The sequence below is a fragment of the Dipodomys merriami genome, unplaced genomic scaffold, assembly GCF_024711535.1.
Source record: "Dipodomys merriami isolate MVZ:Mamm:240054 unplaced genomic scaffold, mDipMer1.0.p SCAF_8, whole genome shotgun sequence".
NCBI lineage: Eukaryota > Metazoa > Chordata > Mammalia > Rodentia > Heteromyidae > Dipodomys > Dipodomys merriami.
Window position 1 is genome coordinate 6320243 of NW_027206401.1, and position 23363 is coordinate 6343605.

A 23363-nucleotide genomic window follows, 5' to 3' on the forward strand; every position below is an offset into this window, starting at 1 on the left:
AGGGCCATGGCTGGAGAGAGGCAGAGAGCTTATTCAACATGTATGAGGTCCTGGGTTTAATCTCCAGTAACTCAAAGTAAAAAAAGGGCATGCCAGCAAAGGTCAAATAGAGGCACCATTGTACTCCTGGGAAGGCTTCCCTTTCCTTTAAACTTCTACTTTAACCCAATATTGGAAAATGTCCCGGCTCAACAACCAAGTCAGTGGAAAGAAGGCTTGGCGTGCACAGCCAGCACCATGCTGGCCCTGCTGTATGGAGAGGGTAAGCACCAGGCCTGGCCTTCCACGGTCCTCATGTCCTGACAAGCAGCAACGTTCTCAGACGCCCGATCTGGGAGGCTGAGGTCTCTTCCAGCCTGCAGAACCATGACGAGCTGCGAACAGCACCCAGACAGAATGCTTCCAGCCACCCCCTCACCTAAAAGCCTTGAACTTGGGACAGCTAAGAAACCTCTCACTATGGAAGATAAATAGAATGTCTAGAACCACTGCTCAAAGTCAAAACATGAAAATATAAGGACATGGGCTGGGAAGGTGGTTCAGTGGTAGAGCGCATGCCTTGCATGCCAGAGGCCCTGGGTTCGATTTCTCAGCACCACATAAGCAAAAAGAAAAAAGCCGGAAGTGGTGCTTGGCTCAAGTGGTAGAGCGTTAGCCTTGAGCTGAAGAGCTGAGGGACAGCGCCCAGGCCCAGAGTTCAGGCCCCATGACCGGACCCAAAAAAAAAAAGAAAAAAGAAAATATAAGGACAAAGAAGTGAGAAGTTTTTGCTACAACTGGCCCAGCTGGGACCAGCTTGATGTCCAGGCCTAGGCATTGTCCTGAACTGATGCAGGTACCACCGATGCTCCATCTCCTGTTCATCTCATGTTCAGGGGCTCTTAAGAACTAAGCTGGCCTGAGCTAAGGCCACGCTAGTCTCTGGGACCACAAGGGCCTGTCACCTTTGACCGGACCAACAGGAGGGCACTTCTGCAACCACTAGAGGCAAGGCTGTAATGCAGAAAACAGACGGAGCCTGTGGTTGTGAGGCTTCTGGTCCCCCAGACTGCTCATTTTTACCCCTGTTCTGTGGCTATGCTCTTCTTGAAATTCATACCCCCAGATTCTGGATACCACCTACCACGGACTCTCTCCAAATGCTGGCTATCTGCTCCTCCTCTAACTAGCTTTCCTACCTTCAAAAACCCTCCACCAGCTCCTGGCCCAAGGCGATCCCACTCTGAAGCAGCATCCCACAAGGTTTTCCCTAAGATATGTCACACGTAAGTCCTTCAGCACTTCATGGGCAATAAGTTCAAAACTGAACTGCAAGACAGACTGGCACAAATGAAAACATCGCAGAAGCTCCCTTGTGTCAGTCCCATATCTTTGAGGATGAGGTGGCCCCAACCTTCCTAGCTCTCTCCATTCCTACCATGCCAGCCAGGCCACCGACCCCTCACCTGCCTCCCACAGGCCCCAACCCCTCTGGGATAGGGCTGGGGTGCATGCACAGACAGGTGGTCAGGTAGGGCTGGGGTGCCCTGCAGACAGAGTGCAGTGTGTGTGGCAGCCCAGTACGCAGGAGACCTGGGCTCCATCCCAGTAACAAACATTAACCCAGTTAGGCAACTTGTCAAGATCACAAAGCTACTTAAGGGAAACATTCAAATGTGACGTCCATCATGCAACCTGGTGACCAGGGTCCCGTCAGACTCCAGCTCAGCCCACTCACTCAGAGCTCTCCATCCAAACGTGTCCTACCTTCCTGCCTGTCAGGGAAGGCCACAGCTCCACCATCACTGTGTGGCTGAGCACCTGAAGACAGGTGTGCTCCGGTCTGATGCACCTGGCATGGCAAAGGCAGGCATTCAAAGTGCTTCTCAACTCAGTGGCAGTCAGCCACTTTGAGAGCTCTGGAGTTCCCACGAGTTGGAGGTGAGATGTAGGCAAAGGAAGGGACTCCCTGTCACCCTCTCCACCCAGGCCAGGCCCTGCTGACCAGCTAGCCGGGTGGGGAGACTGCCACAACCCTGCCAGCTCTCGCACTTCTTTAAGGGCCACACTCCCACCCACTCTTTTTAAAAAACAAACAGGAAAGAGAAAGAAAGAAAGAAAGAAAGAGAAAGGAAGGAAGGAAGGAAGGAAGGAAGGAAGGAAGGAAGGAAGGAAGGAAGGAAGGAAGGAAGGAAGGAAGGAAGGCAAGCAAGCTATTTTCCATATAGAGTTTCACCCTTTGCCCAAGGCAGCTTCAGATCACAATCCTTCTAGTTATGCCTTTCATGTAGCTGGGACTTCAGGTATGAAACATCATTCTTGGTTAGGATGTTGAGATGAGATTCCTGAACTAGAACAATGATCCTCTCAATCTTGGCCTTCACAATAGTTTTGATTATAGGTATGAGTCACTAAACCTGGCTTTTTAAAAAAAGCAACTCTTGGCCCATGATGCTGGGATTGGTTTTTATTATTTTTCCCTTTGATTTTTTTATTAGCATGTATTAATTGTACAAAGGAGTTTCACTGTAGTATTTCCATACAAGCATAGGATACACTTTGATTGATATTCCCTATTCTCTTTCTTAACCCCCCTTTAAGACAACTTTAATGAGTTTCATTATTCTTTTTTCATACATGTGTATAAAGTACTTTGGTCATATCCCCCCCCCAACCCCTCACCTTCTTCCCTCTCCCAGCTTGTTTTACACTTGTATTGTTCATCTATTTTTTAGGTCTAAGTTTTGTCCTTGTTATCTTTTCACAATAGGCATCTACTAGGCACTGTCTAAAGCCCTGGCCCAGTTGGCACCCCAGGCCTGGAAGAGCTTATATACAATGAAGTATGTAACCCCCTGGACTCCCCAGGCTCCTAAACTAATCTCAGTTCCAGGGTGCTTTAAAACATCATGAGGCCCTGGGTTCAATTCCTCAGTACCACCATAAGCAGAAAAAGCTGCATGTGGCACTGTGGTTCAAGTGGTAGAGTGCTCACCTTGAGCTGAAGAGCTCAGGGGCAGCGCCCAGGCCCAGAGTTCAAGCCCAATGACCAACAACAAAAAAATCTTGGACATTGTTTCTTATGGGGGAAAAAAAGCCTTTATTGGAAAGCCAGGTCCCAAATCACAGCCATCTACTTGTGGAAGCCGCCTCTCTGCTCCCCGCTGCTACCACTTCCCACCGAATGGGAGAATCCAGGTGAGAACCCAGCCGCTGCCCTGGGGCGGCTCTCCAGCTCTCTCCTTCAAACACGGCTGCTGGCAGGGTTGCTCCCTGCCGCAGCCCTAAGGCATGAGCAGGCTCCCTCACCTCCAGTTCCTCATTAAACCACCCACTTGCCAGGGCAAACCTACCTCCCCCAGCCTTGCCACTGCCCACCTGCTCACACCCAAACCTGGAGGTGCTGCAGAGCCTAGTGCGCATGCTGGCAGAGACTGCTAGCACCTGGTGCTGTGGACCTGAGCCTGGTAGTGCCCACCTCAACTTCCAGAGAGCTGAGGCCTGTCGACGACAGCCCCTGCGGGCCAAGCCCGCTAGTCTATCAAAACCAAAAGCTTCACGGGGCCTGCCACAGAGACACTATGCCACCCAGTGAGGAGCGTCACTTCAAAGCACAGTACAGTCTTGAGCCATCCTCTGGAGGCAGGCACTGCCTTCCGGCTGCCCAGGGGAGGGGGAGGCAATACCTCTCAGGCCTCTATGGCAGACCTCCATCTCCCCTCTACCCTGGGATTTTACCTTTGTGGTCCGTTGGCACCATCTCCACACCCTCACAACCCAAGCTGCCCCCCTACTGCCCGCTGAGCTACACACGTGAGCACCCCACGAGGATTACTCAAGGTTCCTAGGTTTTCCTCTCGCCCTGCCCTACTATGTGCATGCTGTGGTAAATGTGGCAATCTTCTCCCAGACATCTGTTTCTGCTGCCTATGGCTCTGGCTTTGTCCTCTGCATCTGAGGATGTGCAGGACATGTCACTTTAGGCCAATCACTGCAGTTCCCAGGCCGAGCTGGCTGCAAAGACCCCATCCCGTTAGCCTGTCTAAGTGCCTTAGACCCTGCACCACCACCAGGCACCCACTAAGCGCTTCTCCCTCCCATGGGGCGCCTCAGGCCATAACAGCCATGGAGAGAGGAGGGGGGGCAGGCCTTAGGCACCTCATTTCAGGGGAGTGACTACAAGATGAACAGGACTGGGCTGGGCAGAGCCTATGAGCAAGTACCTCAGGGTGCCAGCCTTAGCACCACTGGGGTCTCTACAGCACCCCAATGCCAGCTGGCTAGGCCTGAGCCATCATCCAAGAGGCAGGTTTGATCTCACCAGGTCATTAAGATGCTGACTAGACCAGACTGAAAACACGTCAGTGTAAGCAGCTTGCTACTTGTTGAACGCATACCCAGTTTTTCCTTAAAATTCAGATCTGAACAGAGGAAAGGGACTAGAAATCTGTCTGCCTGCTCTCTCATTTTAGCTAAGGTTTTGTTTTTTCACAACTGACATAAAAATAATCCTGGTGCTGGCTCGGTGCCTCTCATTTGGTTTCTTTCTTTCGGTTCTGCAACTGTGGCCCAGTGAAGCTCTCCCAGGGCCCCTCTGCAACAAAACAGATTAAGCAGAATACTTGCAGGGTTGTTGGGAATGTGAGCAAAATAGAAATAAAGTATCTAGAATAGAGCAGCACGAAGGTGGCAAGAACTCCATCAGGTTAGTTGTTCTTAGTAATAAATGAGCACTGTTTCGTATTTGTTTATTGCCAATTTTAGGGCTTGATAATCTGATTATCAAGTTCTTTCTTGGCTTTTCCACTTAAGGCTCACCCTCTATCACTTGAGCCACACCTCCACTTTTGACTCTCTGCTGGTTAATTAGAGAAGACTCTCCCAGATTTGTCTGCTTGGGCTGGTTTTGTACCAGAACACTCAGATCCTAGCCTCCTGAATAGCTAGGATTATAGACAAGAGCCACTAGTACCCCGCACAAGATCTCACTCTGTAACCCAAGTTGGCCTCAAACTCCTAGGCTCAAGTGATCCTCCTGCATCTGCCTCCTGAAGCACTGGAACCTCACCTTGCATCTGTATTTCTTATTTCCGAAACGGTTTTAGTCCTCTTTGCACAGAACCGCTAAAGACCCACTGTATAGGGCAGGCAATGTGGCTCAAGTGGCAGAGCACCTGCCTGGCCCGTGAAGTCAGGGTTCAATGCCAGAAGGGAGGTGGAAGAGATCCAGAAAAATGGGGGTGGGAAAAAGCAGCCAGGAACTCAGTTTTAAACATGGCATTGATGAGTTGCTTTAACATGGCATTAACGAGTTGCTTTAACCTTTTTGGTTTTCAGTCATGCATCTCCTCAATAAGCACCAAAAATTAGTAAAACCATAAAAGGGGGAGCAGCTCTCTTTGACCTTGCCCACTTGCCCAAATAATTGGCAAAGTCAGGGACTTAGCGAAGATATCACAGAGTATAACAGCCTAGAGAAAGTGAAAAGCCATTTACAAACACCTGGGAAAGACTCCTCTGGGTACAAAAAAATTTTATTTCAAGAATGTACACCTGTCTTGAAGGGAACATCCGACAGAACTCATGCTTTGTGTAGAGGGACATCGGGCACTCCTGCCATTATGTCCCCAAACTTAGTAAGCGGCTGACCTTGAAAACTGGGCCCCATTGATAAGGCAGTGTGACTGCACCAATGAAGGAACATACTAGTTGTCAGAACATAGGGGAGCCTTCAGCCCAGACTAAATTAGTCAAACCCCAACTCACCTTTCTCATTAATACTAGTGATGTTACAGCACTGGGGCACCTGTTATCAGATGTGCCGCACCTGGGTCTGGGCTGTGTACTATCTTTCCTCCCCTGTGCTCTGCTCAAAAGCTCTGGCATTCTCAAAGAGGATAGAGGGGCCAGAAACCCTAGGAAGGGCACTCTTTCTTTTGACAGCAATTCTTCTGCCTTTTTAAGTGAAGCAGGCTGGGCCTCACTTGTGCAGGGAGGTACCAGGGCCAACACTTGCACTGGGGCCATGCCCAGCCCCTAAGTGGTATGTCTAGGCTGCCCCTGCTCCTTCCTCCCATTCCCTCCCCCGCCTTGCCTTCTCCAGAATTCTCCTCCTGCTCCTGCCCTTGTCACTTTCCTCATCCCCGACAGTACTCTGACCCTACCAGGAGCCGAAGTCCAGGGCACACTCAAGATGAAGTCGGTAGTAGTATTTTTGACTGCAGTAGCCAAAAACCTTTGCGGTTCCCAGGTCAGTGCGGCTCAGCAGGCTGAGGACCTCCAGGAATGCCCCCCTCTCCTTGTCCAACAGAGCTGCGGGAACCCGCGCCCCCACACCCGCAGAGCAAGAGACCCAGTGCCCCCACCTGTGAGCCACAGTCCTGCACGCAAACTGTCGTGATGACTTCCTGAGGGTCTAGTTCCCAGTCTTGTGGCAGGAGGAACAGGGGGTGCGGGGGTGGGGAGGAGAGCAAACCCCTCGCACCCCCGGTCTCTCTCCCGGCTGGGGAGCCAGGCCCAAGCGGAGGAGTCCCCGTGGTGGCGTCCCCGCGGCAGGACCCGCGAGGCCGGAGGTGACACACCCACGTGAAGGCCGTCGCTGGAGCTGCGCGGAGGCGCCCCGACCTTAATCCACCGGGTCTGGCGGCGGCAGCTGGGGTTTTCCTGCACGCGCCTTGGGGGCCTAAGTCGAAGTTGTGAAGAGCGGGGAGGGGGGTGCGGGGGGGGGGGTCCGGGGAGGGGGATCCCGCTTCCGCGGTACTTCCCGACCCCGGAACCGCCGGGCGGCCGCGGAGCGCGCGCACTGCAGCCGGGGCCGTCGTCGAGCCTCCGGCGCGGGGACGCGGGCGACTGCGGCGTGAAAAGCGGGCTCCGGGGAGGGCGGGCGGCCCCGGGGCGCGCTCACCCGCCCGAGCCCCCGCACCTCGCAGCGGGACGCGGGCCCCAGGCCCAAGTCGGGGACCTCGGGTGGCCCCGGCCCGGCCCGGCCGAGCCGGCCCCGGCGTGCCCACGTCACCAAACGCCTCCCGGGAGCGCCGCCGGGCAGCGCCCCCCGCGGGCCCGTCACCCGCGGCGCCGCGCGCGCGGGCCGGGCGCCCCGCCACGACCCCCCACCGGACCGCTCCGCCAGACCCCCGTCAAGCCCCGCACGGCTGAGGAGCCCCGCGGCCGCGCGCCGGGACCCCCGCAGAACCCCCCGCGCCGCCCGCCCCAGCACTCACGGTTCCATCTCGGCGTCCCCTCCCGGGCCTGGGCCCCGGCCCGCGCGCCCCGAGCCCTCCCGGCGCCGCGCCTCAGCCACCGCAGCCCGAGCGACGGCGGCCGCCGAACCGCGGGCCTCGGAAAGCGCCACCGCGCGCGACGCGCTGTCACGTGCGCGGAAGCGCGGCGAGGGGCGGGGCGAGCTGGCGAGGGGCGGGGCCGGAGGCGGGGCGACGGGGCTCAGCCTGGCCGCCCGCGCAGAGCCTTGCGCACCCGCGCTGCGAATGCGTGCCGGGGGAGCGGGAGTCTGGCCAGTGAGTGCGGTGCTTCCTCTCCAAAGTGAGGCACTCATGCACAGGACTTTGACAGTCTTGAAAGTCTGCGTTGTGCACACGTCTCAGCGTGACTCCTTAACAACCTTGACAACCAATGCCCTCCTCTTTCTTGGCACTCGCTGGCTTCTGGGATTAGCAATCAGGAAGTCTAGCCTTGGGCCCTGCATCACCAGTTCTGGTCCTTGGATCCTGTCAATTTACTGGTTGTCTCTTCCCTTTAGATTTCTGGAACCCAGGGGTTTCCTGGGAAACGATATTAAATGCTGAAACCAGGATGAGTCACTCTGTGTGACCTTTCAGCCCAGAGCTAGCCTCACTCAGAGGTCGGGCAGAGATTGCTTTCTCTGCATTGGGTACTATCCTTCTGCACCCCACAGATGAGAGTGTGCGTGCACGCGTGCTCTCTCTCTCTCTCTCTCTCTCTCTCTCTCTCTCTCTCTCTCTCTCTCTCACACACACACACACACACACACACACACACACAGCCCTCTTCCAGGCTACCAAGCTTTCAGTCATCTCTGCAGATGGGGCAGAGGACAGATAAAGGTTACACTTTTCAGACCCACAGACCCAGGAGCACCTGCTAAGGAGGTTTAGAAGCAGGAGAGCTGAGAGTCCGTGAGATGTGCAGATCAGCTTCCAAGTGCAGTGACTGATGCCAGCCAACATTTATCTTCATTTGTTCTACGGACATGCCGCTGCTGCTTTGGGCCTAAATTCACAGCCTGTAGGTTGACTGGACTCTCAGGAAGATGTTCAGAGCCTGACTCCAGTGCCTGGGGGTGTGCCCTTGTTTGGATCTGAAAAACACGGTCTTTGCAGATGATCTAGTCAGTTGGTCAGTTTGTTTAATAGGGGGTTTGGGCACAGGGTCTTGCATTTGCTAGGCAGGCACTACTTCTTGAGCCACACCTTCCTGCCAAAGATCAAGTTAAGATGACACCATTAGGATCAAAGTGACTGTGAAAATGGGGAGTTTTTTTTACAGAGAGAGCAGAGATAGACTGGGGGGCAGGGACAGAGATGAGACGGGGGGGGGGGGGAAGATGTAGTGAAGACCCAGAGAGATGGAGGTCATCTACAAACCAGGGATACCTGAGGCTGCCAGAAACCAGGAGAGAGGCTGGAACACAGTCTCCATCGTGGAACACAGGGAGTGACAACTCCACCCCTTTGATATCTGAAACCCCTCTGGACTTTAAAATGGTGGGAAAGGGCATTTCTGTTGTTTTAGCCCTGGCTTATGGTCCTTTATCTGGTGGCCTAGCCCAGGATGCAGATGCTAGCCTTGATATTTCAGACATGAGGCACACTTCAAGCTCATTTGGCAAATGATGCTCTCTCAGAAGGCAGAGTGAGTCAGCACTGGGTCTGATAAAGGCCAAAGTCCCAGGAGAGCAGACATGGTACTCACAACCTGCTCTGCTCTCCAGGAAATCTATCTTTTTCATTTCCCCTTCTTAAGCCCAGTGCAAGACACAGCTGTAAGAAGACAGAGTTAACAGCTCTACTCTTAAGTACACCAGACCCAATTAGGCTGGGGCAGCCCCTTCCCACTACTGAGGCTCTGGGGGCAATACCAGCCCAGAGGACTAGCTAGAGGCATTTTGGGGTTGCTTTAGCACAGGGTAGCACAAGCTGGCAGCACCCAATAGTGAGTGGAAGGAAACACTATGGAACAGGCCAGGTGGGTGCTATGGCACCTGGAAAGCCCCACACCCTGAGAAAAAGAGTTTCAGGCCTTATTACACGATGCCCCCTTTCAGAGGAAAGAAAATGCCGTTCTGTAACATGTAGTGCCCACAATTCACACCAAGATTTTTCCAGGATTTGGTGCTATTCGCTTTGAATAAGTGAAAGGTCCATTGAAATTTACATAGTAAAAGGAAGAGACCCTGTCAGAGGGGTAAGAACCAGAGAAAAGACTATCACTGAAGGCAAGCGGTTAAGAGTGCTCAAAGATCCCAGCTCAGAGTCAAATCCCTCAGGACTAACTAGTGTGAAGCCTTGGATTAGAGGTCACCAGTGACCTGATGGAGCAGGTTGCGAGTGGCGGCTGGAGGACTTCAGGCTGATGGGAGAAGGTGGGAGAGATGAAGAAACTGCACAATGCAACTTTTCTGGGTGCTCAGGAGGCAAAATCTCAGCAGGAGATACTCAGAGACCATTAGAGGCAACTCCCAAGAGGAGAGGCACTGGAGGGGGTGCTTATGGTTTGGTGACATTGCTTAGCAAAAAAAAGTGGGGGATGGTCCTGTCAGATAGCAGCTGTTTCTCTTCGTGGACCACAGGGTTTCGCTAGCAGGTGTTGGTACCCTTTCGCAGAGTAGGCAAGCAAGCAGATCCTCAATGGTATTGAAAACCCCACTTATTTGGCTTGGCCATGTGAGATTTGAGTTGACATCCAGAAGCTCTGAGCTAACAATCCTAGCTTGCTGTCAAGAAAAACAGGACACAGGAGTTGATGGGAAGGGTCCATATTTAACCCAATACATGGCAAGGTGGAAGAAAAGTCAGACTGCCAGACTGGGGACGCTAGCGTGGCTGCTTCTAAAGGAGGCTAGACTAAGGAAAGATGGACAAAAGCAATTGTAAGCAGTTAGGGAGGATTCAGATTGAGACATAAAACCAGTGAGAATAACTGATTTATAAGAGCCCAGACATGGAGGCGTAGCCGTGAGACATGGATGTGTGTGGGTTCTCAGATCTTAGCCTCGTGAGTAGCTAGGATTACATGGGTGAGCCCCCGGCACCGGCTGTTGTGTACTTTTTATGTTAATGGAATGTAGCTATATGGACTCTAGCATCTTTTGCTTTTCTTGTGTGTTATGTGCAGTTGTGAAAGGTTTAATTGATCGTTGTACAATATTTAACTATAGAAGAAGTCAACTGTTTCCATTCTACTGGCAGCTTTTGTTTTCTTAGCTGTTGCTATTTGGAGTTTGTTTGTTTCAGTACTGGAGTTTGAAATCAAGGCCTCAAGCTTTCTAGGCACAGGTGCTTTACCACTTAAACTACAACCCAAACTTTTTTTTTCTTTAAAAAGGGGCTCACTATTTTTGTATGTGCTAGTCTCAACGCTGATCCTCTCATTCTGCCTCTCCAGTAGCTGCGATCATAGGCATTTTAACCATGCCTCATTCTCTTGTTTAGATGAAGTCTCAAGCCTTTTGCCTCAAATCATGATCCCTCTGATCTCTGTCTCCTGAGTTGGTAGGATTACAGGGGTATCCTCTGCACTGGACCTCTTGTATGTCATTTGGTGGGCATCTATGTGCATTTTTTTTTTTTGGTCAGTCGTGGGGCTTGAACTTTGGGCCTGAGCGCTGTCCCTCAGCTCTTCAGCTCCACAGCGCCTCTTCTGGTTTTCTGGTGGTTTATTGGAGATAATTGTTTCATGGACTTTCCTGCCCAGGCTGGCTTTGAACTGAGATCCTGGGATCTCAGCCTCTTGAGTAGCTAGGATTACAGGCATGAGCCACCAGCGCCCAGCTTATATGTGCATTTTTTAGGGTACACACCTAAGAGGAAATGCTGGGTCATAAAAAACATGTATGTGGGGCTGGGAAGGTGGCTCAGTGGTAGAGTGTTTGCCTTGCATGAATAAGCCCCTGGGTTTGATTTCTCAGTACCATATAAGCAGAAAAAAGCTGAAAATAGCACTGTGGCTCAAGTGGTAAAGCACTAGCCTTGAGCTGAAGAGCTAAGAGACCATGCTCAGGCCTAGAGTTCAGGCTCCACGGCCAGCAAACAAACAAAAAACCATGTATGTGCATCTTCAGTAGATACTGCTAAATGGGTTTTTGACGGAAGTCATACCCATTTCACCCCATCTTCAGGGTATGAAGTTCCCAGATCAACATGTCTGTCTTCTTCACTGTTATTGTTTGATGGGGTTGTAAAGGACATTCAATGAATTTGGCTGTAGAATCAAGTTATTCCTTCTCCTTTTGAGAGTCATAGGAAGACAGCCATTTCTCTGTATGGATATGCATGAAAAGCTGTTGTACTTATTAGCAGTCAATGGCAGCAAATCACTTACCAAGTTAAAAAGAAAGGTGAGAGATATCATTGGCACTGGACCAACAACAAGTTGGTCCACTACTCTATTATTTAGGCTAGTTTGTTTTGGTAAGTTGTTGACTATGGCTGACAGCATCTTCTGTTATCTTCCCAAAAACTTTGCATCTCTTGGGGCTGGGAAGGTGGCTCAGTGGTAGAGCGCTTGCCTTGCATGCATGAGGCCCTGGGTTCGATTCCTCAGCACCACATAAGCAAAAAGAAAAAAGCTGGATGAATGGATCAAGAAAATGTGGTATATATACAATACACAATGGAATTCTATGCCTCCATCAGAAAGAATGACATTGCCCCATTTGTTAGGAAATGGAAAGACTTGGAAAAAATTAAGTGAAGTAAGCCAAGCTCAAAGAAACATAGGTCCCATGGTTTCCCTTATTTGCAATATCTAGTATATGTATGAGTCAAGCAGAAAAGGTCAGATAAGGTGATGTTAGGAAAATGAACCCTAAGATATGTATTCAAATGTTTTTTTTTCTTTCACGCATTTGTTTCTAACACATTTATAAGATTATTTCTTTGTTGCTTTGTATGTCCCTCCCCCACAGTATAACCTTGCTTTCACTGTATTTGATGTCGGTATAATTTGTAGAGGGGAAGGGGAAAAACATGTCATTTAAATAAGGATACAAGTGGACCCGTTGCAACAATGAGAAGTACAAGTTGTCATGTCGAAAACGAACTTTACAACTTTTGTGGGGGGGATTAGGTGGGGGGCGGGGGGAGGCTGGGAAGGGATGGGAAGGGGAAACAAAGGAGGAGGCTACAATGCTTGATAAGAAATGTACTCATTATCTTGCCCAGCTAATTATAACCCCTCTGTACAGTATTTTCACAATAAAAAAATAAAAAAATTTAAAAGATTCACTTAGAAAAAAAAAAAAGAAAGAAAAAAGCTGGAAGTGGCGCTGTGGCTCAAGTGGTAGAGTGCTAGCCTTGAGCTGAAGAGTTCAGGGACAGCGCCCAGGCCCAGAGTTCAGGCCCCACGACCGGACCAAAAAAAAAAACAAAAAACAACTTTGCATCTCATGTCCTTCTTGTAAAAGAAGTCTAATAAGCTTCTGTTAGCAGACAACAGCTACAGGCCTCATGTTTTTTCTTGCTTGCTTGCTTGCTTGCTTTTTTGGTTGTGGGGCTTGAACTCTGGGACTGGGCGCTGTCCCTCAGCTCTTCAGTTCAAGGCTAGCCCCTACCACTTGAGCCACAGTGCCACTTCCAGTTAATTCTAGATTAGTCTCACAGACTTTCCTGTCTTTGAACCATGATTCTCAGATCTCAGCTCCTGAGATAGGATTACAGGCATGAGCCACCAGTACCCAACCAGGCCTCACTTTTCTAATATATAAATTGACCATTTGGTGAATTCAATGGTAAGAGAGATTGGAGAGGACTGAGCTGTACTCAGAAGCCAGGATTTCAGTTCCCTAGCCACTACATTTGCATCTTCCTCTCCAGTCAGGGTGTATAACTGTCATCACTGGTTTTGCTTGGTGGAAATGACTGCGCGTCTTGGGATGACCGTCCTGCAGATTTCCAGCATTGGCAGGTTAGGTAATGGCCAGACACATGACTGTGTTAGCATCGGAGGACTAGCCACCTTTTGAAAATGCATCATTAGCAGCTGTGTCCCTTGCCTTAGCCTGTGACAAGAACACTGTCAACTACGTGAAGTTAGTCCCTGGTCCTCCAGGGAGAAAAGGGCTGGTGCATTTTAGTCATAAATAATGGAAGAGGAAACAGCGATGGTGAGAAGGGCTGAATGAACAGTGTAGTAGCACGTTTGCCTTGCGGGGAGGCAGCTGAGGCAGCTGTGACTGTCAGCTCCCCAGCCTAAAACCCAAGAGCATTTTGCCTGGTGTAAAGGAAAGCCCCATTGATATACGGCCTAGGTGGAGCATCTGAGAAGAGTTCAGTGACCTAAAACACAACCTTGCTATGAAAGTCTCTGTGATTCCGTCCAACTGCTCTGTCTCCACAGAACACTGTAAAAAGCACCCTGCAGGCCGCTTGATCTCTGGGCAGGAGGCAGAATTCATTCCTGCATTTTTCCAGCTGTGGTGAATTGGTCTTCCAGGATCGAACTCGGCTGATGAAGCTGCTTCTGAGCAAAAATTCACAAGCTTGCTGGAGAACAGGCAGGCAAATTGCTCTGGTCACGTCCCCCCGGTGAGCGTCCCCTGCAAGTGTCAGGGCATCCGTGTTCGTTGCTGTGGCTCACGCTCCACAGCCTGCCCAGCTCTCTAACCACCATGCTCCACATTCTCTTGGCTCCTGTCTGTCCCTCGATCAGACCACGTTTGTATGGCCTCAAAGACTTTGCCTTTCTCCTTCCTTTTCTTGACATTTCCTCTCCTCACTGTTTAAAACCCTGCTCTGTAGTTATCAAACAAATGCCACCTCAAAGGGATTTCCTTGACCACCTGTTTGAGGTAGCACCCACTAGCACCATGCCTCCAGGTTTACTAGCTTGCTAGCATTCATCACAGTATGACCATTTGTCAGCAGAAGTCCTATGACAGCAGAGATCCTGTCTCTCTTGTTCGATGCTGTATCCCTCACATCTAGAATAATATCAGGAGCATAGGAGATGCCCAATAATAACTGAAATAGATACATGAGTAGTCGATAGCCCAGTCTAGATCAGCCAGGGGTACGAATTGGTTCTCTTCGATCTGTATTCATTGAGACAACTTTCTTATTCACCAGCTCCTTTGCCAAAGAAATGGGAGAGGGGATCGGAGTGGATGAAACTACAAGGAAAGGAAATTGGAAGTATTCTTATCTCACCAACATAATCTGAAATTATCTGTCGATTCCTTTACCTGTCAGGTCTCCCAGGAGGCTGCATTAGTCAGATTGTAGGGCCAATCCCAAATCTGCAGCCTATGACCTTGGCAATATAGTTCTTAAAAAGGTGCCAGGTGCTAGTGGCTCACATCTGTAATTCTAGCTACTCAGGAGGCTGAGATCTGAGGATCACAGTTCAAAGCCAGCCAGGCAAGAAAGTCTATGAGACTCTTATCTCCAATAAACCATGCAGAAAACTGGAACTGGTGCTGTGGCTCAAGTGGTAGAGCACTAGCCTTAAGCTAAAGAGCTGAGGGACAGCGCCCAGACCCAAAGTTCAAGCCCCATGACTGACAAAAAAAAAAAAGTTGCCAGGGACCACCTCAAAATTAATGCCCCAGCCAGGCGCTGGTGGCTCACGCCTGTAATCCTAGCTACTCAGGAGGCTGAGATCTGAGGATTGAGGTTCAAAGCCAGCCTGGGCAGGAAAGACCGTGAGACTCCGATCTCCAATAAACCACCAGAAAACCGGAAGTGGCGATGTAGCTCAAGTGGTAGAGCGCTCGCCTTGAGCTGAAGAGCTGAGGGACAGCGCTCAGGCCCAGAGTTCAAGCCCCATGACCGACAAAAAAAAAAAAAAAAAATTAATGCCCCAATTTATAATTGGCAAAGGGGCTAAATAGAGACTTCTCAGAAGAATGGCCAATAAACACATGGGAAATGCTCAAATCCTGCCCATAAAGGAAATACAAATCAAAACAACATTGAGATCCTCTCACTCCAGTAAGATTGGCCAACATGGAGAATACAAACAACAACAAATGCTGGTGGGGATGAGGGGAAAAGGAACCCTATTACACTGTTGGTAGTAATGTAAACTAGTACAACCACTCTGAAAGGTAATTTAGAGATTCCTCAAAAAACTAAACATAGGGCTGGGAAGGTGGCTCAGTGCTTGCCTTGCATGCATGAGGCCATGGGTTCGATTCGTCAGCACCACATAAGCAAAAAGAAAAAAAAGCCAGAAGTGGTGCTGTGGCTCAAGTGGTAGAGCACTAGCCTTGAGCTGAAGAGCTGAGGGACAGCACCCAGGCCCAGAGTTCAGGCCCCACGACCGGACCAAAAAAAAAAACAAAAACAAAAAACTAAACATAGAACTACCTTATGATCCAGCCATACCACTCTTGGGCATCTACCCAGATCACTACAAGTCAGGATACAGTAAAGACATCTGCACATCCGTGTTCATTGCTGCACTATTCCCAATAGCCAAGTTATGGACACAGCCCAGATGCCCTATAGTAGATGAGTGGATCAAAAAAAACTGTGTTACCTATTCACAAGGGAATTTTACTCATCCATCAGAAAGAACAATATTATGTCATTTTTAAGGAACTGAATGGACCTAGAAAAATTCTGTTCAGTGACTATCAGGAAAACATGTGTTGTTATTTGGGGGGGGGTAGAACAAAGAGGAGACATAAGAATGGAGGGAGGAGGGCTGGGAAGGTGGCTCAGTGGTAGAGCGCTTGCCTTGCATGCCAGAGGCCCTGGGTTCGATTCCTCAGAACCACATAAGCAAAAAGAAAAAAGCCAGAAGTGGCACTGTGGCTCAAGTGGTAGAGCACTAGCCTTGAGCTGGAGAGCTGAGGGACAGCGCCCAGGCCCAGAGTTCAGGCCCCATGACTGGACCAAAAAAAAAAAAAAAAAAAGAAGAATGGAGGGAGGAAGAGTGAGTAAATGAGGTCATTATATTCAATGCACACTATATACGCTATGAAAAGACAAACTGTGAGCCGGGGGCTCACACCTGTAATCCTAGCTTCTGAGGAGCTGAAATCTGAGGATCACGGTTCAAAGCCAGCCAGGGCAAGGAAAGTCCGTGAGACTGCTATCTCCAATAAACCACTAGAAAACCGGAAGTGGTGCTGTGGCTCTAGAGCGCTAGCCTTGAGCTGAAGAGCTGAGGGACAGCACCCAGGCCCAGAGTTCAAGCCCCACAACTGACAAAAAGAAGAAGGAGGAGGAGGAGGAGGAGGAGGAGGAGGAGGAGGAGGAGGAGGAGGAGGAGGAGGAGGAGGAGGAGGAGGAGGAGGAGGAGGAGGAGGAGGAGGAGGAGGAAGAGAAAAAGAAAAAGTGAACTGTGTAACTTCAGGTAGGGATGGGAAGGGAGAGATAAGGAGAATGAAGGAAGGGGTGCCATTGCCCAAGAAGCATTGCACTCACAACCTGACTTATGCAATCATAGCCTCTTTGTACAACTCCTTAATAAAACCCTTAAAAAAATGGTCCCTGGTCAGGCTGTGATGGACGGCTGGTCTGCCCCTGAGGACGTCATTAGGCATTTGAGAATGGTTAATGATCGCATGACACATCTTCTGGGCACAGACGTGTACCTGCGAGCACACCTCTCACGTCAAAGATGGCAGGCATTACACGTGCCACTCCTGGGCAACTTCTCCACCTTCGCAAAGTGGGTTCTCGAGGCGCAGCTTTGGCCCTCAGCCTGGCCTGACAGCGGGCTCTGAGAAGGGCCTTCTCAGGTCTCAATGGAGTCAATCTAGGTCTAGACAGAGCCCGTTCTCCACACGACCCTGGCCAGGGGCCACTGGGTCTCAGAACTGCAGGAAGACAGAGACCACCACCAACCAGCCCAGACCACCAGCCCAGCCGCTGGGCGCGTTCACACTAGGCCTCGGCACCTCTCCCTGCGGAACCCACAACTCACAACTCACGAGGAGGCCTAGCCATGCTACTGCGAGGGGGTGGGGGACAGGCCCAAGGGGGAGAGTGAGGGAGGGAGGGGAGAATGAAGGAGGGAGGGTGAAGGGGGAGGGGAAGGGCCAGGCTGGGATGCCACCCGAGCCTAGGTGCTGGGGATGGAAAGCAGCCTTGGGCCCGGCTGCCGGGATCTGCCCTGTACCTCCAGAGCGCACACGTAGCCAGCATCCTGGGCCTCAAGCCCTTCCCAGCGCACCCCAGCTCCACGTCCCCGGGATCGGGGTCCCCCCCCGGCTCAGAGCACCCCAGCTCCACGTCCCCGGGATCGGGGTCCCCCCCCGGCTCAGAGCACCCCAGCTCCATGTCCCCGGGATCGGGGTCCCACCCCGCACCCCAGCTCCATGTCCCCGGGATCGGGGTCCCCCCCCGGCTCAGAGCACCCCAGCTCCATGTCCCCGGGATCGGGGTCCCACCCCGCACCCCAGCTCCATGTCCCCGGGATCGGGTCCCCCGGGCGGCGGGGAGCGCGGACGCAGCCCGGCCCGGCCGGCCGCGCCTACCTGTAGTAGCGGTCGTCCCTGAAAGGCGCGAAGTCGGCGCCCAGCTCCCGGTAGGCCTCCTGCAGCCGGCGGCACAGGTGCTGCAGCTCGCCGCAGAGCGGGGGCTCCAAGGCCGGGTACTCCGCGTCCATGGCCGCGCCGCGCCGCGCCGAGCGTCCCCGCCACCCGCCGCCCGCCCTTCCTGTCGCTCGCCGCCGTCCTCGCCCCTCTCCGCTGCCCGCGGGGACCCGGGAGCTGCCTGAACTGCGATCCGGGCCCGAGGGCGGGGCGCGGGTGCGGGGGGGGGGAGGAGGGGAGGGGGCGTGGGGAGCTAGCCGAGCGCGCGGGCGCCGGGGAGAGGGGCGGGGGGCTCCGGGAGGAGCGCGGGTGCCGGGGAGGGGAGGGGGCGTGGGGAGCCAGCGGAGCGCGCACGGGCGTAGGGGAGGGGGGTGGGGGGTTCCGAGCGGGGCGCGGGCGCAGGGGAGGGGTCGCAGGGAGACGGGAACTCGGGGGGCGGGTCCCGGGGGGAGGGGGCGTGGGGAGCGGGCCGAGCTTGCGCCTGGGCGCAGGGGAGGGGGAGGGGGCTGGGGGAGCCCGGGGGAGGGGGCGTGGAGTCGGCCGCGCAGGCGCGCGGGCTCAGGGGTGGGGTCGCAGGGAGGCGGGGCCTCGGGGGGCGGGTGCCGGGGGTGGGGAGGGGGCGTGGGGAGCCGCCGAGTTTGCGCGCGGGCGCAGGGGAGGGGTCTCGGTGGGGCGGGGCGCTCGGGGGGCTGGGGGGGGAAGCGGGAGAGGGGAAGTCCAGCACAAAGTCGTCAGCCGCCCTGGCCAGAGCAGGTGTCCGAAGGGTGAAGGGGGGGGGGAGGAAGCGCCCAGGAGGGAGGGCCGGAGCCTCTTCTGGATGGGAAGGTCAAAGGCCTAGGCGGCCTCCCGGCTCAGCACCGCGGACAGCTCCCGCGCAGGCCCAGGCTTCTGGGGTGGCCCTTGGCCTCAGACAGGAACACAGTTAAGGCTTGAGCAGGGAGCTCACGCCTGGAACCCTAACTACCCAGGAGGCTGAAATAGGAGGATCAAGATGGTCGGAAGGCAGCCAGCGCAGAAAAGCCTTGGAGACTCTTAGTTCCAAATAATGAGCCAAGAAGCTGGAAGTGGAGCTGTGACTCAAGTGGTAGAGCGCCAGCCTTGAACAAAAACAGGATGGCTAGCGTCCAGGCGTTGAGTTCAAGCCCCAGTGCTGTCATTATAAAAACCAAAATCTTTCCTATTTAGACTAAACCTGTCACGGTCATGTAACAAACAGAACTGTTAATGATAATTGAATAACATATCCAAGGAGGATATCTCTTCCCATCAAAAAATGGGTAATGGAGTCTCATCCTGTAAGAGCTCAACACTGATGTATGGCAGGTAAAAACTCACAAATAACTCATTCCCTGCAAGACTACTCAAAAAAAAACATTACTCTTGGGACTGGGAAGGTGGCTCAGTGGTAGAATGCTTGCCTCTCATGCATGAGGCCCTGGGTTCGATTCCTCTGCACCACATACACAGAAAAAGACAGAAGTGGCACTGTAGTTCAAGTGGTAGAGCACTAGCCTTGAGCTGAAGAGCTCAGGGTCAGTGCCCAGGCCCAGAGTTCAAGCCCTATGACCAACCCCCCCACCCCCCGCAAAAAAACCAAACTCTTGTAGATGTTCTCAATAAGTATGAAAGTCTACATTGCTACCTCTTATGCTACACACAACTAGAAATGAGATAAAGTATCACACATACACATTCATACAAGACTGTAAATATTATGCACAACTGAACCATAGAGTGCATTATACTCTTGTCTCCTCTATACTTTTACTGTAAAATTAGTAACTGCCTTTTTGCTTTTCTTATTTAAACTCGTTGTCTCCCCAACCAATTTTCTAGACCACCCCTCCCTCCCTCCCTCCTTCCCTTCTTCCCTCCCTCCCTTTCTCTCTCCTCTCTCTTTCTCTGTGGGTCTTGGGCCTTGAACTCTGGGCCAGGGAGCTCTTCAGCTCAAGACTAGTGCTCTACTACCTGCGTTACAGCACCACTTCCAGTTTTCTGAGTGGTTTATAAGAGTCTCATGGACTTTCTTGCCTGGGCTGGCTTTGAATCTCGATCCTCAGATCTCAACCTCCTGAGTAGCTAGGATTACAGGTGTGAGCCACTGGTGCCCAGCTTAGTCCCCTTCTTTAAGATATTGAGGTTCATGAGGCCACCTACCAATTTCCAGCTGGTGAGATAGTTCTCTGCTGGGTCATGTGTCCTGCTGTGTACTGGCTGCTCCCATGACAGCATATGGTAAGGCTCTGAGAAAGCTCCTCTCCTCCATGCTGGTGATTTTTCTCCTGGCTGTTTCATCTGGACCCTCTTTCTCTCTTTATTGATGGACCAGCATCTTGAAAATGGGTGCATGAACATGCAAATATTTTGAGCTCAGGAAGGTAGGAAAATGTCATTTTTGCTAATTTGGCTGGAAATATTTTTCCCTCTAATTTGAAAGTTGTCTTCATTCTCTTTGATTCTAGTAGTACTGCTTATCATAAATTCAATTCACACTATATAATGTAAATACTGTTTTTGGTCTGTTGTCTATCTGTGAAACTTTACTCCATCCATAGTGTGAAGCCATTTTCAGATTATATGAGGCTTTTTATCCTCTGTGTTGGACTTTTGGAGTGCTCTCCCTTCTACCTTGATAACCCAAGTCCATCAATTTAGTGTCTTTTGAATGATTTCCTTGATGATGTCCTTTTTCTATGCTGAGAGTTCTTAATTCCTGTTAGGTGGAAATGGGCTGTCCTAGATTGGTCCTCTAATTTCTCTACCAGTCTGGAAATGTCTACTTGCTGTATTTTCCAGTTCTATCAACACGTTAATTTTTACTGTAACACTTGTAGTTTCCAATAGCTTTCATTATTCAACTGAGTATTTTTTCTTACAAAACAGACTGTTCTTTCTTCATGATGTGATGCCTCTTCTTCTCTCTTGACATGAATAATTAAATATTTCTGTCTCTTTTTATTGGATTGTATTAGTTATTTGGGGGCAGGGAATGGATTTCATTGTTAGAGCTCCACATTTACATGATATTACAATCTAGTTTATTCCCTCTGTCATACTCCCTGCCTCTTTCAGTAATTTATTTCATGGAGGACATCTAGGACTTTGGAGGTGGAGGTGGGAGGATCCTGAGTTGAGGCCAGCTATAGAATGAGTTGCAGGCTATGCTCACCTACAGAGTGACGCCTATCTAAAAAACATGATTTTCCCCCCTTAAGTTGTTCTTTACTAGTTGTTTATGCCTCTGTCTGTCAACTTATAAATGGCCTTCAGATATTCATATTTGTTTACTGCTCCTCCTTCAAATGGGACGTTGAAACACTTGAAACTCGAGTGAGGGGAGAAGGTGAGACCCCAGGGTATCTGTTGTATGTAACACTGGATGAAGAAACGTATAACATAGGACATACAACATTTCCTTGAAGAAACCTTATGTCAACGGTGTTCAGTCATTCCTCCTCCATGAAACAATGCTATCGAGGTCAGGGTTCCCCCAAGGAAATAGCTCAGCCATTTGATGTAATTTTATTTATTTATTTATTTATTTATTTATTTTGGTCGGTCGTGGGGCTTGAACTCTGGGCCTGGGAGCTGTCCCTCAGCTCTTCAGCTCAAGGCGAGCGCTCTACCACTTGAGCTACAGCGCCACTTCCGGTTTTCTGGTGGTTTATTGGAGATAGGAGTCTCACGGTCTCTCCTGCCCGGGCTGGCTTTGAACTGCGATCCTCAGATCTCGGCCTCCTGAGTAGCTAGGATTACAGGCGTGAGCCACCAGCGCCCGGCTTGATGTAATTTTAAAAGGCAAAGAAGAGGCCGGGCACCAGTGGCTCACACCTGTAATCCTAGCTCCTGGGAAGGCTGAGATCTGAGGATCATGGTTCAAAGCCAGCCCAGGCAGCAAATCTGAGACTTATTTCCAATTAACTACTAAAATAGCCCCAAGTGGAGCTGTGGCTCAAGTAGTAGAGTGCTAGTCTTGAGCTGAATAGCTGAGGGACAGCACCCAGGCTCAAAGTTCAGGCCCCATAACTGACAAAAAAAAAGAAGAAGAAAAGAAGAAGGAGAAGGAGAAGGCGAAGGAGAAGAAAAGAAGGAGAAGGAGAAGGAGAGGAGGAGGAGGAGGAGGAGGAGGAGGAGGAGGAGGAGGAGGAGGAGGAGGAGGAGGAAATAATAAAGAAGAAATACCACTTCAGATGAACCAGTTACATCTTTGCCTATTTGGGAGAGAAGTCATGAGACTTCTAGTGTGAAACACATCTACATTCCATCCATACTGGCTTATCTGTTTTCATTTGGATGTTGTTGTTGTTGTTGTTGTTTTGGGTCGTGGGGGCTCAACTCGGCCTGGGCACTGTCCCTGAGCTCTTCAGTTCACAGCTAGTGCCCTACCACTTGAGCCACAGCACCACTTGTTTTTTTTCTGTTTATGTGGTGCTGAGGAATCAAACCCAGGGCCTCATGCATGTGAGGCAAGCACTCTACCACTGAGCCAACCTCCCAGCTCTTGTCTGTTGTTGATTACATTTAAAGGACATATTCTCCCTGAGAACATAACAGACTTCCCAAAGAATTATCAGATCCCAACACTCTTCAGATAGTTTTAGTTCTTTGAGATGATTCAGGAAGGGCTTAAGGAAACCTTTCTAGAAGAGGAGACAGGAAGGGTAATGACTATGACTGGTGTACTTCATTATGGCTGCATCACAAGAGTCAGGCATATTTGCTCTTCCTAAGAAACCACACAAAAATCATCCACTCCCTAGATGCATGTTATCATCAACAACTTTAAGAAGAGGCACTTTATTGAGCATGTACGGTGTACTGGATGCAATAATAAGCACTTGCTGGCATTGTCTTAGTGTTCTCAACCACTTCATCACATAGGTACTATTATTGCTGTTTTAAGGTAGGTGAGACTTATAAACAATGTACCCAACCAGTGTTTCTCATTCCAACTTCTCTTCTGTAAATCATGTTAATACTTACCTGTTGTGGCTAATCCATCCAACATATCTCCATTAATCCTGTTATAGGGCTCATTTGTTTTACTCTCTGCTTGTAATTCTACTGCAAAGAATGGGACTGCTATCTGGATCAAAGTATCTGACTTCCAAATATTCACTTTTATTCAACATAAAGTGCAAGGCACTGTGCAGGAGACCAATGTGTTTGCAGGTTGAGGAATTTTAGCTCTATTAAGAAACAACACTTGGGGCTGGGAAGGCAGCTCGGTGGTAGAGTGCTTGCCTTGCATGCATGAGGTCCTGGGTTTGATTTCTCAGCACTACATAAACAGAAAAAGCTGGAAGTGGCTCTGTGGCTCAAGTGGTAGAGCGCTAACCTTGAACTGAAAAGCTGAGGGACAACGTCCAGGCCGAGTTCATGCCCCACAGCCCCCCCCACCTAAAATGAACACTGACAATACTGAGCTGGGTGAGATGGCACAGGTTGGGGCAAATGGATCTTGAGTTCCAGGCCAGCACAGTGAGACCCTGTAAAGAGAAAAGAAAAGAAAGGGAAAGGGAAAGGGAAGGGAAGAGAGGAAAGGAAAGAAAGAAAGAAAGAAAGAAAGAAAGAAAGAAAGAAAGAAAGAAAGAAAGAAGGAAGGAAGGAAGGAAGGAAGGAAGGAAGGAAGGAAGGAAGGAAG

The 23363-nt window shown here is 50.9% G+C and overlaps 1 protein-coding gene across 6 annotated transcripts in view; it reads right to left on the reverse strand.

The window, feature by feature from the left end:
- Tmem181 (transmembrane protein 181) overlaps nt 1–17833 on the reverse strand; it is a 48713-nt gene extending 30880 nt beyond the window's left edge. For 2 of the 6 annotated variants that reach the window (XM_070010604.1, XM_070010600.1), the window contains exon 1: nt 7200–7306. In XM_070010604.1, coding sequence (XP_069866705.1) covers nt 7200–7207 — 8 coding nt within the window. In that variant the 5' untranslated portion in view covers nt 7208–7306. Of the gene's footprint in view, nt 1–7199; nt 7307–8094; nt 8125–13523; nt 13565–17662 lie in introns of those variants that run through there. The other 4 variants (XM_070010599.1, XM_070010598.1, XM_070010601.1 and 1 more) reach the window with 4 other exon arrangements.
- Nucleotides 17834–23363: the final 5530 nt, after the last annotated feature.